The sequence below is a fragment of the Corvus cornix genome, chromosome 7 (genome assembly GCF_000738735.6).
Source record: "Corvus cornix cornix isolate S_Up_H32 chromosome 7, ASM73873v5, whole genome shotgun sequence".
Lineage (NCBI taxonomy): Eukaryota > Metazoa > Chordata > Aves > Passeriformes > Corvidae > Corvus > Corvus cornix.
In genome coordinates this window covers 26420513-26436154 of record NC_046337.1, presented here as the reverse complement: position 1 = coordinate 26436154, position 15642 = coordinate 26420513, and the positions used below count along the sequence as shown (strand labels likewise).

The window sequence follows — 15642 nt, the reverse complement described above, 5'->3', positions numbered from 1 at the left end:
CGGCGCGTGCCGAGGGACAAACTACCTCGTCGCGCGGCGCGTTGCGGAGTAACGCCAAAGCGGCCGTTCGAGGGCGGCGCGCGCATGGCCAAGTTCGTGGTGGCGGGTGAGGGCGGACCCGGGACGGGCAGCCCCGGCGGCAGCGCCTTGTGCCGGGACTCGGGACTCGGGACCCCGGCGGGGCTGCCCCGGCGGCGGCGGCAGCGCCTTGTACCGGGCCCCGGGACCCCGGCGGGGCTGCCCCGGCGGCGGCGGCAGCACCTTGTACCGGGACCCGGGACCCTGGCGGGGCAGCCCCGACGGCAGCACCTTGTACCGGGACCTGGGACCCGGGCAGGAGAGCCCCGGCAGCGGCGGCAGCTTGTACCGGGCCCCGGGCTCGCCGTGCTTGCAGCGGTCGCCCCTCTCTGCGGGCTCACCCCCGTCCCCGTCTTTGCAGCTCTCCGGGAGCCGTGTCCGCACGCGCGGGGCCTCCGCCAGTCCCGCGTCAGCGTTCTCCCCATGAACCGTCGGTGACACTTCAGCCCCTCTGTTGCTGTCCCCCCAGGGGTGGCCTTCTCGGCCCCTTGGACGCTGGCTCGAGGGCCTGTTTCACCTGCAGAAGTACCCTTCCTTAGCTGGCTCGCATTAAGCAACGTTTGGTTTTTTAAGCCCTTATCACTGAATGTCAAAACCATCCATTTGTGTTGCTGTTGCTATGTTCACAGGTAAGGCAAACTGCCCTTACTATGCCAAAGCTGAACTCCTGGCTGACTATCTCCAGACTAACTTGCCCAACTTCAGGGTTCACAAGATTACTCAGCACCCTGACAAGTGGGAGGTAAGGGATTGTAAGTCAAGTTGCTGGTAGGTGCCCCAGTGCTCTACAAACCAAGAAATGTGCTTATCTGTAGTATATTTCTTCTTCTCTTCTATTAGAGGTTTGGTATGTGGCTAGAGGTGCTGCAGAAGCAGCTTTGGCTGTGAGAGCCAGCCAGAGGGAAGGTTGCAATGTTTTGAGCAGCTGACTTCTCTGAGTTTTACCACAGAAGATGGGCACAAAGTATGGACCAGCCTAAACGTGTATTATGTCAATAAAAAGTTCAGTGTGGTTTTGGTTGGTTGGTTGGTTTTCTGGTTTTTGGTTTTTTTTTTTTTAAGTATAAATGGCTGTTCAGCCTGTAAATCTTTTGCTCACTGTGATTACATATATCTTCAGAGTTCTTACTTGTCAAGAGCCTTCATGGCATTCAAGGGCTTTGAATTACAGTGGAAGTATGGAGTTAAATATTACATATTTGTTTACAATGTGGATGGGCCTTTCTGAGTACTTACACTGTAGACATGCTGCCTATAAGGCTCTGAAAAAACTGCAGTCTTATTCCATGAGATAGACAGTACTATGATATTTATTACCTCATATATTTTGCTTGACACTTCCACCAAGTAACTGGAGCAGTTAAGTGAAAAGCAATTGACCTCTTCAGGTTACTTACCTAATGTGGCTAAGTAAGAATCCTCAGATTACTTGCTGCTTCACAACATTGCTTGTCTTCTGTATCACTAAGACAACTAAGTGAAATCAAGACCTTCAGGTGCACCATCCCAGTGTATCACCATACCTTGCTTTGTGTTATTCCCCCATTTTTTACCCACTGGTACATACATTCTGAGGCACCCTGTCATCATATATTGAGAGGAAATAGTAAGAATGCTTGTAACTGTACTGTTTAAATGTTATCAAATGTGAAGTATTAAAACATCTGGTGGGGATGTTTACATCAGCAGTGGCTCCATGACATTCGTGAAACAAATGGATGGGAACACAGTCAGTCTCCTATCATTTGGAGAGAACTGTTGGACCGTGGAGGGAAGGGTCAGCTTCTGGGAGGACTTAATGATTTTCTGGAATATGCTCAGGTAATAAGCTGCCTTTAATACTATAAGCCCATGTTTTACAACATTGTTGTTCCTTTTCCCTCCTTCAAATGTAAAATAAAGCTATTGTTAATGTTACTTTGATGGGTTTGGGCTGCCATTTGATTAGAGATCATCTTTTTGTTCTTAGCAGTATTATGGCATCACTTCAATGATGCTGAGTGAGGAAATGTTAGACATTGCTGAGGAGAACCTGCAGGCGCATCTTGAAATTGTAAAAGAGGATGAAGAGATTAAAAGTCTTATCAAACCTGTGCAGATCTGGATCACCAGGTGAGAGTGGAGAGAGTATCTGTGAACTTTTACTCAGTTCAGAAGAAGGCACTTTTTCCTATCACGTATGACGGGTGTAACCATCTGAAGTTAAGCACAAATCCCTGTAATTTGATTATTTGACTTGAGTTCTGCACCCCTCACTATGAGCAAATTAGAAATAATTTATGCTTTTGTTACATTTTACACCAGTTCAAATGAGGGGTGTGAACAGGCATCATTTAGACCTCAGATCAGTTTAGGGAAAAAGCAAGTATTTACAAAATAAGCTAGAAATTTTGTAGTGCAACCATCTTGCATTAAATGTTATTGGAAATATTAAAGTAGGTAAAATCTCTTGCATCTTTACCTTTAGAAATTCCTGTATTTCTAGTAATCTTAATAGAGCACCTTAAAAATTTGTGGTTCTATAAAGACATCAATTTTTAAGTTACAGCATTGAGTGAAATGCACAGGATGGAAAAGCCTTCAAATGAAAGGAGGACCCAACTGTTTTAATTCTTAACCTGTTAAAATGACAAAAGGAACAGTAAAGGATCCAAGCTAATGATATCTTTAAATGTAATCAAGTACAAAATAAACACCTTTGTGTTTATGTAATACTTTCAAAGCAGCAGTGGTTCCTTGTTAATGTAACTTTTCTACATACTCTCTTATCAGTGCATCAGTTCCAATCTGTTATCATCTGATCCCTCTGTTGGCAAGTGGAGAAGTGTTTGGGATGACCACAGAAATCAGTATCCATTTGCTTGACACTGACCAGTTTAAGGAAATTCTTCACAGTATTGTAATGGAAGCTGAAGACATGGCGTTCCCACTCCTCCGCAGTATTTCGGAGCACACAAACATAGATCAGGCTTTTATTGATGCTGATATTATCATTGTTCTTGATGATGTCCTCTTGAACCTTGAAGTCCAATCCCTTGAGAACTACATCAGAGAAGTGAGTGAGATCTGCCAAGTGTATGCTCCCCTGATTGAGAAGAATGCCAAGAGTGAGGTCAAAGTAATTTCATCAGGAAAAACCTTTGCAAACCTTAAGGCAATGATGTTAAGGACGTATGGCCCATCCATTAGGCCTGAAAATATCATTGCCATTGCGACATCCTGGGAAAGTGCAGCTAAAGCCATGCTGGCCAGGAAGCTGAATATGAACACAGCAGGTGAATGTTTATGTGGCATTTGGGGAATTCAGCGCACCTTTGGGAGTACATATTTCATTCCAGAACACAACTGACGTGCATGCAGAAATGCACAGTGGTGCACCCACTGAATTTCGTGGCTGTACAGAATGCCAGGGTGTCTTTTGCTTGCTCCAGGATGCAGCCCTGCCACTCTGGTGTGTATTTCATGCTGGAAATATGCTAAGGAGGACAGTTGTGTTGCAGATTGGGAGCTAGGACTTCAAGATTGCATTTGCACTTTGTAATGCATTGTTATTTTGGAGCTATGAATAAACATGACAACATAATGCTGTGCAGATAATGAGAGTAAAGTAGAACTGTGTTGTAGTATTTTTTTGAGGTTAATTAATTTTCATTCTCAGGTCAGTTGTTATAGCTTGGTTATATTTGCACAGTTCTGCACTGCATAGCAAAGGTGTGCTCTGACAGTGCTCAGCATCAGTATTCTGTAAGTGTTGCATAGGTAGAACTGGTCATTGATGACAAGTCTAGATATTTTGGCGTCTAATAAAATAGAAAAGCAAGTTAATAGGCTGAATAGCCTATCAGCAGGTTATTTGAAAAAATCCCTTTGCACCGAAGCAGGTAGTTTTTATTTTTTTAATGAATGTTTTTATTGTTTATGTATTTGTTTTTATAGGATTTTAAAAGGAACATTGCTGTATGTTTGCAATATGATTTGTTACTGTTTTTAAGAGTTGAGTATTTACTAGATTTTGTCTATTATTTACAGTAACATGATATAAATTAAAGTTCCTTTTTCAGCTTGTGATGAGGTTTCATATGTTATGGAGAACTTGGTTGCATTTTTCAGATCAAATAATTTCTGGTAGCAAGGCAGGGCACTGATTTGAGTAATTCATCTTGAAAGGGATTTCTGAAGCCTATTTTTCTGAAAGTATTTGTCTCTTCACTAATCTATGTATTTTCCTTTGTTACAGGAGTTAAAGATGTGATTGTTTGGGGCAATATTACTGGCTCTAACTACATTGATTTGTCACATGCAAAACTTTATGGATATGACTGTGCTATTTGGGGCCCTGCTAATTTTCAACGTCCTTTGTTGAATATGATTTATGATAGGTACAGTACAGATTTATTTCTTTAAAGTAAAATTAAATAACTGCTTTTAATCCATGTTTATCTGAACCGTGTAATAAAGCATCAAGAAAGGTTTTTGTTTTCAAGATTTGTCTTTACCAATTGGCACTATACATAAAGGAAAACACAAGTTGAGGTACTCCATCTGCAAAAGAAGTTGAGTCATTCCTAGTGCTGTACATAGTTCTGACTCTCCTGCCAACTTTGTTTATAACTATATTTTTCCTACATTTTAAGTGGGTTTCTCTTCTATCATGAGCAGTTTATAAGAAGTAATGAAAGTCCAGACTTAGATGTCTAGTTTACATGAAGAAACTTTGAAATAGTATTAAACAGATACTTGTACCTGAATTACATGGAATAGGCCTGAGCATATTAATGTGTCAGTTTCCCAAAACGGATGATTTGTTAACATATGTGAAAAGGATACCTGGCAGCTAGATAGCTTCCTGTGTAAAGAAGAGTAGCAGAGAAAGGGTGGGTGCAGTGAGAGGGCTGCAGGTGTGACATACACCCAGGCCTGGCTATCTGGAGCTCCCACTCTGGTCTAGACTGCATTTACTGGAGAGCAGACATTTCTTTTGTTCTATGCTTGTACTGAGCCTCACATGGTTCATGGCTGGGTTCTTACATAAGACAGTAATATATAAATTACATATAAAATACTAAGTTACACAGAATACAAATTACAATGATAATTGAGGTTTTTACTTGAGTAAATGACCTAACTTTCATAGAAAAGTAGTACTTGTTGTTACTTTTTAAGCTACTTTTTGTTGGACCATTTTTTTTTCTCTGTCTGTAAATGCCATGCCTTCAGCAGCGAAGTTTGAGTAAGTGTTGACTATTTTCTTTCCTCATGTTTAGTTCTTTTTTCCCTAGGACACTACTCTTCCTGCAGTCATCTTAGTTTTTCATCCCTTTTTCCCCATTTTTTTGTTGGTAGGGAATGGATCCATTCAGAATTCCTATCTGCACAGAGTACACTGAGTTCCCGGGTGTCTCGTTGTACAGGAATGTTACCTGCTCATGCAGTAGCCACTGTACTGCGATACTGGTACCATGGCTCTCCTTCTGAGGAGATCATTTCTGTGGGAATACTTAGTGAAGGTAAATCTATTTTTGCTTCACATGTTCTCTTGTAGCTTTACCCTGCATATAATAGCTTTCCCCTATCTATAATGTTATTTTTTAATCAATATTTTTAATTTAATAAAAACTTGTTAAACAAGTCATGAGGCTAAGAGTTTGTTTCATGATAAGAGCTTCAAAATCTAACAGATGATACTCACTTTTTACAGGCATCTCTTAGGTTAATATTGTCTTTTTGCAGATGATCTCTTAGTTTTTTAGTTAAAGTGCTTTTCTGATGTGTGTGTTTTGTGCAAGAACTCTTTATATCTCTTAGAGCCTAGGCTATACTTCTTGTGTAGTTATGTGAACCAATAAATGGAATATTTCACAGCAGCCATTTAACCCTTATGAAATAAATAATTTTCCCCCTTTTTTAAGATGTACAACCGATCCAGCAGTTGTGTTACTACACAGGAAAGACACCTGTTGGAGATGGTCCAGAGGAGGGCCAGACAAAATCATCATGGGGATGAACACCTCTCATGAAAATAGGCTGAGACAGTTGAGGTTGTTCAGCCTGGAGAAGAGAAGGCTCTGGGGAGACCTTATGGCACCTTCCAGTGCTTAAAAGTTCTTATGAGAAAGATGGGGACAAACGTTTTAGCAGGGCCTGTTGCAATAGGTCAAGGGGTAATGGATTTAAAGTGAAGGAGGGTCAAATTAGATTAGATTTTTACAATGAGTATGGTAAAACACTGGAACAGGCTGCCCAGAAAGGTGGAAGATGCCCCAACCCTAGAAGCATTCAAGGTCAAGTTCGATGGGTCTCAGACACATTTGAATATGTCCCTGCCCATGGCAGGAGGGTTGTACTAGAGACCTTTAAAGGTCTCTTGCAGCCCAAACCTGTCTGATGCTATGATTCATGTACATCTAACTAAAGGACAAAGTTACAGTAAAAGGGACTTTCATTTTTGAGTTGTAGATTGAAAAAGGCAGTCTCCATTTATAATGAGATCTTGCAGTTGCAGACTTCTGCAGGTCTGTAGGACTTAATGTCAACACTGGTGAGGATGTAATCAGAAATAACATGTTTTGTCATTTTGTCCCCCTCTTGTTCAGGTCAGTTTTGCGTTCCTGAAGGAATTGTCTTCTCTATGCCAGTGAGGTTCCAGAATGGTAACTGGGAAGTCGTGACAGAAGTAGAAATTAATGAAACAACCCAAAAAGTTCTGGGACGCTTATCCCACGAGCTGGTTCAGGTGAGGATTTCTTGAGTCTCGTGTATGCCCATTCTGCCACCTATGGGCATGTTGTGATGCAACTTTGAACACTGAGACGTTTAAGTGTTAGATGTACAAACTGCACACATGCACTTATGCATGGTAGAGACCGGGTATTTATAAGTGTAAGGTAGTATTTGTGTATTGAGATGAACAGACATTTCTTCTGCCAAAAAGGAGATGATAAAATAAGTTTACTTATGTAAGTATAGAATTTGCACTCCAAAGTTCTGCAGGCTTTTGCAAAACAGAAATATTACCTTTAATTTAATATTTCCACATTTTGTGCTGATTTTGCTTATGTGGTATTCAGAATATTTCTATGCCAGAAGATGTATGTTTTGGCATTTTTATGGCTGTGACTCTGCATGAATGAAGGTCAGACCTTACTGGAATTAGGGATTTTTCAGAAAATACAAAATCATTGAGCACTAATTTAATCATAACCTTCTTGTCACTTAGTGAGGCAAAAAGAAACTATTTATACTACTGAAATATTAAAAAAGACTGGTCCCAAACTCTACATTCTAGCTTTAATCAGATTTTGTGATCTTCAGTCATACTAGTAATGTATAAGAATTATTTTGTTTTAACATATTTTAAGTTTGTGCTAGAAATTATAGCAGATTAAAAGAATGGGTGATATTAAAAGTGCTTTTTTTTCCATTTAGGAAAAGCTCGTTGCACTAAAGGAAATAAGCGAAATGCATCCATATGAAGCAGAATAAAAACTCCACATCTTCTCCCAAGTGTTTCTGTGCTGCTTTTCCTATTTAATTTGCTTTTCAAGTTCTCTGTCCTCCTTCATCAGAAAAATAACAGATGAACACTAAAGCATGTTTTAGTTTTGTTTTTTCACTTTTTCTCCATTTTCAGGTTGTGAAATTCCTGCACTTTTCTAATGTTCAAGTCATTTCTTCCTAGTTTTCATTCCTACAGACCTTTTCCCTGGTTTGTTTTCTTTCCCCCTTCCTTCAGATTGTTTCCACTACTTTTATATCAGCCCTTTCTGTACTATGAACTGTTCTTCTCCATTAAGGGCAGGCTGAAGAATGGGGAAAGTTTGGAGCTGATGCCTAGAGCCTCTTCTGAGTACAGAGCCTTTTGGTTATCCATGCTTGTTTCTTGGGAAAGGGCTACAGACACAATAAGATATTCCTGCTGAATGCAGAGTTTCATTATTTGGCTAATCATGACCTTGTTTAACCCAGATGGGGGATTCCCAATTAGGTAAGTGTGGTAAGTGTCCTTCCCTGTCTGCTCTCTACTTGTATGGCACTGCTGTTCTATAGAGCTGTTCCATTCCTCTTGTGTCAGCGTTAAATGCTAAGCAGAGGCCTTACCACTGCTAGCAGTGTTGTGCTTGGTTGTGGCCTTCTCTTGTGACATTAGTATCAGGTGTTCAAGTATTCCCAAAGTGCCCTGCTTCTCTCCTTGCATGTGGAAGTATTCTAGGAGGCTAGCAAAAATAGCTCATGTTTTTGCTTTTTTTGACAGAAATGGAAACCTTGCCTACTGAGTCACTTTAGAGACATTCTAGAGTTGTCTGGAGGAGAAAATGCTGGCAATTCCCATATTAAAATAAGGTTTCCATTGCTCAAAAGAGCAAACTACAAAGAAAGCATTGCTGTAGTTTTTGCAGTATCTTCCTCATTAAAAAAAAAAACCAAACCAGGAAATCTCTAGATTTTTCGGTTATTCATATAAATATGAATAGTCATATAAATATTCAATAAATATTTGAAATAATTTCAAATATTTCAAAGCCAGTGTGAATATAACATTTTTAACCTCTAGACCAAAGTAAAATTCCTTCTGATTTTAATGAGTCTAGGATTTCATTTGCATCCAACAACTTATTTCTTCAGACCAAAAAACTATTGCAAAAATGTGCTTTAATGCCTAAAATGTTCATGTGAAGATTTTGAGCAGGATTGTCACATACAGAGTAGCAATTTTATAATTCCAAATTTTTTTTTTCAGAGGTACTGAAGCACAGTACTTTTGTAATAAAATATCTTCTTGGGCAAAAAGGACTTTTAACACAAAAACATAAGTTCATACATCTCCTTAGTGACAAGATTATCTTTGTTTCCATGTTTTTTTAATTTATTGCATGAGTTTCAAGGGAATACTCGTGTTTTAAGTCAAATGTAATTAAATTCTTGTTTCAACAGAATTGTTGAGGAACCGCTTTCACTTGCATGTCTTTGGTGTCTTAAATGATGGAAACTGTGTTAATGAAATGTTACTGTACTCGCTAACTTTTTATCAGATATGTTTAAAGCAAAATAGAAAGCTTCCTGTTCTTTGAATCAGTTACATATACTTGCAATAAGTTCTTTATTTCTGTTCGAATGGAGGTTCAAGCTCTGAATAGGGGTAGACTTCTTATATGAGGAAACCAAGAGAAGTTACTGGCTGGTTAGGACAGGACTAGGAGGGATGTCTCACTGGTCTTAGAAAGAGGAGCTCAGGAAGCTGGGTTGTCACAAGGGATCTGGAAGAATGTGGGGGTTTATGTGGGGTGTATATGGGAGAAGCAACGTTTAGAGGAACTGAGATATTATTATAAGTATCTTCATGGAAGAGTTCACATGGAAATTGTAGAGGCAGGTGTTGTAAAGAGTCTTGAAGAAAGGGGTTAGGAATCATTCATTTCATGTGGAAGTGGTCTCCAGGGAATTAGTTTCCAGTAGTATATGCACAGAAGATTGGCTGAGTTTCTGAGGAGCATCTGGAGGTAGATGTCTCAGGAGAACATAGCAGGGAGAGATGCTACCAGTAATCTCTACAAAATACCTGTTTTTTCTACAACTCCTTCTCCAAGACAGAAGAGGAAAAGTTAGCTTCCCTAATGTGTATTTACATTTGGGCTTTTTCTATATGAATAGGCTTTAGCAGTCTTACTCTTTGAATTATTTTATTCTTCCTGCAGAGATAGTTCAAACAAGCTGCAGTTCATGCACCAACAGTGCACAGCTGTTAATGAGAGGGAAAATAACTGTTCCTGCAATGTCTTAGTAGGCTTATCTGGCTTCTGAGTCACCAGCTGGAAACCTTTCTTCTCAGAGGCTGAGAGTAGAAAGAAAAAACTGTTTGGGATGTCTCATGTGTCCTAAATTATTCTAACTGGATTTGTCTAGTGGTCTGCAGGGAGATTCAGGTCTTTCCTCATGGAAGCATAAGTGAATGGAAAAGTTTCTTTTCCTAGCTTTTGCTTAGGAGAGAAAGAAAGAATAAAAATAATAGGAAAGCTAAAATATGGTAACATATTCAAAGCTGGTTGCAGTTGTAACACAGTGATTGACTTAGTCATCACTAAGTTTGGGTTTTCTGTAAGTAATAAGCAATTGCTGGTACACATGTTTTCACAAGTTACTATGTTATGTATACAGGATATTCATGGTATTGATGACTCCTACTACCTGATGTTAAAGTAACTGTTGAAAAATTTTTGAAAAAGGGCTTTAAGCTAAATGTGTGTCTTACAATGTTATATATAGATTCCTCATAAACCCTAGCATTTGGGTGTACTGAAGAGCTTTCTGGTGGGTCTGAACAATTCTTATTCTAGGACTTTACCACTAGGGCTTACTGTTTTTCTTCTTTGTACAGCTGCCCCAACTCTTTGTTACAGCACACTGTGCTTTCTGCATTACTGTGTCAGCTTCCACCTCATTTTCAGTCTCTATAGCAACACTGTTTCTCAGCAACGGGGAGATTCTTAGTAAAGGCCCCTCAATTTAGAAATACTGCACTCCAACCATTAAAAAAAAAAAAAAAAAGCTTTGAAACAAAGATCAAAGAAGTTTTATCTTTAATAATTCAGGATATTTATTACTAATTAATTAGTGTTCTCTGTTTTGACTGCTTAGACAATTACCTGATACTTTGATCTGGGCCTTTGCTAGGCATTTTTTGTGAGCAGCTTTTATTTAAAAGCAAAACCTTTGAAACTGTGTCTTGAAGTCAACTTTTAAGTGCTGTAAAACTACTGGACTTCTCTGGCGATGTCATCTGACTTCTGGACCTTTAGTAAGTAATGAGAGGAAGGTAAGTGCAGCTACTGTATTTAAGAGGAGACAATCATTTTGGCCTTTGAACAAAACATAGAATGTTTTCACCCTTCACAGGAAACAAAAGTAATTGTAGGTTCTTTTATGCGTATTTAAAATGTTGATCATATGTTGTCTGATTTCAAAAGAAGAAAAGTCTCTGTGATCAAGTCAATTGATCTATTGGGAGGTTTCTGCCTTACTTCATGTGGCTTGTCTTTCTCTGTACTTTAATTTAATTATGTAGCATGCTTCAAAATGCATTTTATTTGCTCAAGTACATATTCTGAGAACCTGTAAGGTAAGCAAAGTACATACAAGTAATTAAATGTTACTTTTCTTTCACATTCCACTAAGATTCAAGAAAAAGGCTACCCTTGTTCTCCACATAGGAGTATTCCTGTTAATGGGACCAGGGTTTATAACTGTAACAATTTATTTCCTGTACACGTGTACATAATTTTAATTTTTGTTTGTTTTCTTAAGTGGTTTTCATCATTAAAGTGCACAAGTAACTGAAATATAGCACACAGGCTGAAATAGTGTATCAGTAAGCAAAGTTACTTCAGATTTCATGGGCTTCAACTTTCATATTGTGTTCATGTGCTAATGCTAAAGTAGATTCTCCTCGTTTCACCCGGGCAGTCCTACTGCAATCAAGATCTGAACTGTTCACAGAGTTTTGTATATGAAAATGTAGCCTGTACATACATTAATAATGTCTTTTGTAACTTTCTGGAGGGAGGGTTCACAGATATGATGATGTGCAATGATGGCCAGTTTGGTAAAACACATAAACACATGCTTAACTTTGAGACCATGAATACCCTAGTACAAGACTATAGAGTGTTTTTCCATATGGGTAATTTAAATGTTTGACATTGTGCTGCGCTGGGTAGAGATCTTCTCATCTTACAGTAAGTATCGAGCACTCATAGGTTATGCATGCTGTATAACTCAGTAAGTCAGTGGATCTGTTCTTATTTGAGTGAGCAAATTCTAATGAGTTCTAATTTAAGTGAGTTTAACCTGGATATTTTTACATTCATCCCATCCACTTTCTTTATTTTATGTACCTCTGGTACAGAGAAAAAAAAGGAAGCAAGCTGTGTGTTTGTAAGTCTACCTTCTAGTTTGCTACATGTAGCTTTCACTAAACACTTATGTTTAATTCATTGCTCAGCATCTTCTGATTTCATTGATTTCCATATATGGACTTTTCTGTCAAGCTATGCAGGGAAATCTACTACTGCAGCTATTTTTGGAGCAATTGTGTAATATTTTCATATATATTGCATATGAATATCTATAGGCAAAGTTACATGCCTGTGTAAATGCTGGACAGAGCTGTAGTCTTGCAGAACCCTTAGTAAGGAGGAAAATAGAATAGTGGAAAAGAAACATAGTGGTATTTCTTTCAAAGAAGGACTTCGGTAAAAACTGTGGCATTGTAGTCTTGAATGAAAAAGACTATTAAAGCAAATCTGTGTCCCAGTATTTTAAATATCTAAATTTAGGTTATGACTGAAATTTAGGGACTGAAGCACAAAGTTGCAGCTTTCACTAGTTAAAATGGTGAGAAGCATATTTATGGTAGACTCAATAATTTTAGATCATTGAATATTTATGCTTTATAATTGACCAGTGTTCTGTCATGTTTATGACAAATGATCAATGATTCTCACTGAAAAAATGTAAGATGTGAACATTTGTTTAAGTTCAGATTTAACACCAAATTTATTATTTAAGGTTTAGATCATTTCCAACTATCTAATTTTTATTTATTTTAGCAAACTTTCCCTTTTTTCTCCACAATAAGTCATACAGATGGCCTTTGGAATCTTGTGTGACTTAGATCCATTATACCTAGTGTTGTGCAACTGCAGTGTTAACTGAAAGATAGTTACTACAGTTAATTCGTATTTATATTTCTGTGTTTGGAGATATAATGTAGTTTAGAGCATTAGTGGAATAAATCCTGAGGGGAGACATTCAGTTTCCATTATTACAGGGACATAACTACTTTTGCTTTCAGAGTTGTTTAAACAAGTAGATTCATGGTTAAGTTTCCTTTTCCCCTTCCTTATCAGCTCAATAAGAAAGAATGTCAGCTCAGCCTAAAAACTTTAGTTCTGGTTGAAAATTTTAGAAAATACGTGTGAGTAATTGCAATCAATTAATCTTGGGAAGAGTCTGGTGTAAAGATATGCCCTCTGTGCCCTGAAATTGTACACTATGGATCATGTAGTAATCCTGCATGTGAACACCGGACTCTTAACATTGAAAGATCCCATTTTCTGTACTTAAAACTGTTTTGAGGATTGGTTCTGCCCTGCTACAATTTTGCAGTTACTCGAATTACTCCTATTTTGTGCTGTGGAGAGAGCTTGCAATTTGCTGGCATTTCTCTGCACGTGGCACCAAAACTATTTTGTTTTATGTAATTCTGTTTAATTTAATTTCTGAAATGCATCCAGTAAATTGTTCAGATTAAAAGGTTTAATTTGAATGGTTCGATATGTCTCTGTCTAGAATATGTGGTTTTACACTTTGGTTTGTTTTGTTATAGAATGCCTAATGCCATCTGTTCATTTCAAATGGATCCAGACTTGCAGGGTAAGGATTTTTCTTATTTTTTCCTAACTTTTCTCAAAAGGCATTTCTGTGTCTTTTTGAACAGAAACTATTGAATTGTAATGAAATCATGCCACCTTGAGAATCTCTCTGCTGTAGCACGTAAATGACAAATTACACAGCTGTGATGTCCTACCTTTATTGTTGGATCTGTCCTGGCACCTTCCTTGCCATTATCACATGTTCCCTAATTTGTAATATATGCTAAATTTTTTTCCCATATTCTGGAATAGACATGAAGGATGGTCATACACTCCCTTTTTGAATGCAAAATCTCAGTGTATACCTCATCTGCCACAGAGCTAACAACTCAAAATGCAGAATAGCAGGTAACCAGCTGAAGATGTCAGGAATCAGCACACTCTTCTATGTGTGTAGGAGCTCCTTTGTCAGCTTCTTAACAAAGGGCATTTATGCTTCTTGAGGTGAGATTTGACCTACAGCAGAATGATTACATGCTGGTTTTCTGTCCAGAGGGGAAGTTCCCTTCCCCTTCATGAGAAATGAAAGACTTCGATGTCCCTAAATAGCATCTCATCAATAATAATTCTAAAATGCTTTGTATTTTAGTTGGGATTTTTTTTCTTTGCTATTTTACTTGTGTGCCCTCACAAGTTAATTCTGGAACTGTGCTTGACAGGCACAGAATGCCCTACTTTGAGACCACATTTTGTCTGTAAGGGTGGACTTGAATTGAATAGCAGATGGCTACTGAAACAGATTCCTTTCACTTAGAAAATCATCCTGTGCATGGAAGGTGTTTGAGTTGGATCATGTGCATATTTGTAGCATTTGTATTTGAAAATAAGCATTTGGAACTTAATCCATAGCCTACTGAAAACTGTGGGGGAGTTGTTCTGTTGCTTTCAAAAGGGCTTTGGATCAGTTTATTGAGGAAGGAGAACTGATGATGCGTGGAAGTCAAAACTCATTTTTCACATTGTATGACATGCTACTCTACATCTCCAAATAATATCACAAAACATAGTATGACAAGAGCAGGACTAAACAGATGGTATAGCAGTTACTGGCATCTTTCTATAGCTTAGATAGCATCTGGGAACCAACAGAGCCCATAATTTGCTGGCTATTAATATTAATCTGGTGTATGTGTTGGAAACCATTGCACACAGATTGGCTCGTTTCCAGACCAAACAGGTAAAGTATTTTGTAAGTTATTTCTACTCGTTTATACATATTTGTTGCTTATCTTTAACCTTAATCTAGTGTGTGTAACTCGTCTCTGAAGTACAGGGAGAAAGAGTCTCTGAGGACAGGAGGATAACTGATAAATCCCTTTCTAGTTTCTGAAGTTTAGTGAACAAGCCTTTTTTTTTTGGTCTTGAAGTTCTAGGTATGTGTGTAAAGTATCAGGTATAGGTCATGGTCAGCATCTCTTACTTTCCACTCAGAAAAACATCCTTTAGTGACGTGAAAGAAATAAACTGAACTCATATAAGGATATAATGATATGGGATTTAGTCAAGCAGATTGAGTGAGTTTGCTAAACAGAGATGTCAACAGTCATTTGCTCTGGTAAATGGCTTGTCTTCTTCTGCAAGTGTCCCCACATGTTGATCTTGACAGATTTGTTTAGTGCTTGAAACAATATGCATCCAAAACAATAACCCTGCTGTGCAGACTGACAAACTGTTCCTTGTAGAAGAGCATCTCTGATCAAAAAACCTGTTTGCCTGAAGACATACTATTTCTTTATGATCTTGGCTAAAAGTATGTGCAGTGCGTAACCTCATAACCCTTGTTCTGCTCCATGAATAAACTTGATTCCCAAAGAAGGGTCGTGTCACTGTTTAAAAGAGGACTGTTCCCCCACAAAGTTATTTGAAAAAAAAGAAAATGCTTTCTTTTTCTTCTCTTTTTTTTTCCCCCCAAATTTTCCTTCAGAGTTTTGATCAACTCCAAATTTGGTTGGTTTGATTTTTAGTTAGTTTTGAATGAACCATTCTATTGAATGTGTGTTTGTTTTCTTTCACAGAGACCTTCAATGATGTTCAGAGCTCCGTATACAGAACAGCCCTAAAACTACGCTCAGTACAAAGTCTTTGCCAGTGTTAGTAGCCAAAGAGAACCCTGTCCTTTTACAGGGAGGAGAATCTG

General features: G+C 38.4%; 2 protein-coding genes across 15 annotated transcripts in view; both read left to right on the top strand.

The window, feature by feature from the left end:
• The first annotated feature begins 33 nt into the window (after nt 1-33).
• MDH1B (malate dehydrogenase 1B) lies at nt 34-10625 on the top strand. 5 transcript variants are annotated; one of them, XM_039554909.1, is made up of 9 exons: nt 34-106; nt 708-820; nt 1768-1899; nt 2048-2190; nt 2851-3353; nt 4316-4457; nt 5422-5585; nt 6672-6811; nt 7504-10625. In XM_039554909.1, the coding sequence occupies exons 1-9, from the start codon at nt 85-87 to the stop codon at nt 7558-7560; spliced, it is 1416 nt and encodes a 471-aa protein (XP_039410843.1). In that variant the 5' UTR covers nt 34-84; the 3' UTR covers nt 7561-10625. The 5 variants fall into 5 exon arrangements, with proteins under 5 accessions (XP_039410843.1, XP_039410842.1, XP_010404961.1 ...); XM_039554908.1 differs by having other exon boundaries at nt 1765-1899; XM_010406659.4 differs by lacking the exon at nt 34-106 and having other exon boundaries at nt 113-820.
• Nucleotides 10626-11718: 1093 nt separating this feature from the next.
• The window catches only part of DYTN (dystrotelin), a 77164-nt gene continuing 73240 nt past the window's right edge, over nt 11719-15642 (top strand). For 6 of the 10 annotated variants that reach the window (XR_002047191.3, XM_019290257.3, XM_019290256.3 and 3 more), the window contains exons 1-2: nt 13424-13506; nt 15521-15595. Coding sequence is in view for 8 of the 10 variants with exons in the window: in XM_019290257.3 (XP_019145802.1) it covers nt 13461-13506; nt 15521-15595 (121 nt within the window). In the remaining 2 variants the exon portion in view is untranslated. Of the gene's footprint in view, nt 11808-13423; nt 13507-15520; nt 15596-15642 lie in introns of those variants that run through there. The other 4 variants (XM_010406651.4, XM_010406655.4, XM_019290259.3 and 1 more) reach the window with 4 other exon arrangements.

Bases quoted from the DNA above. Each gene is read 5' to 3' on its own strand.
- MDH1B (XM_010406657.4), top strand. From the start codon at position 665: ATGTCAAAACCATCCATTTGTGTTGCTGTTGCTATGTTCACAGGTAAG. The intron at 821-1,764 runs GTAAGGGATTGT...TGTTTACATCAG, and splicing joins AGCACCCTGACAAGTGGGAG to CAGTGGCTCCATGACATTCG. The intron at 5,586-6,671 runs GTAAATCTATTT...CCTCTTGTTCAG, and splicing joins TGTGGGAATACTTAGTGAAG to GTCAGTTTTGCGTTCCTGAA.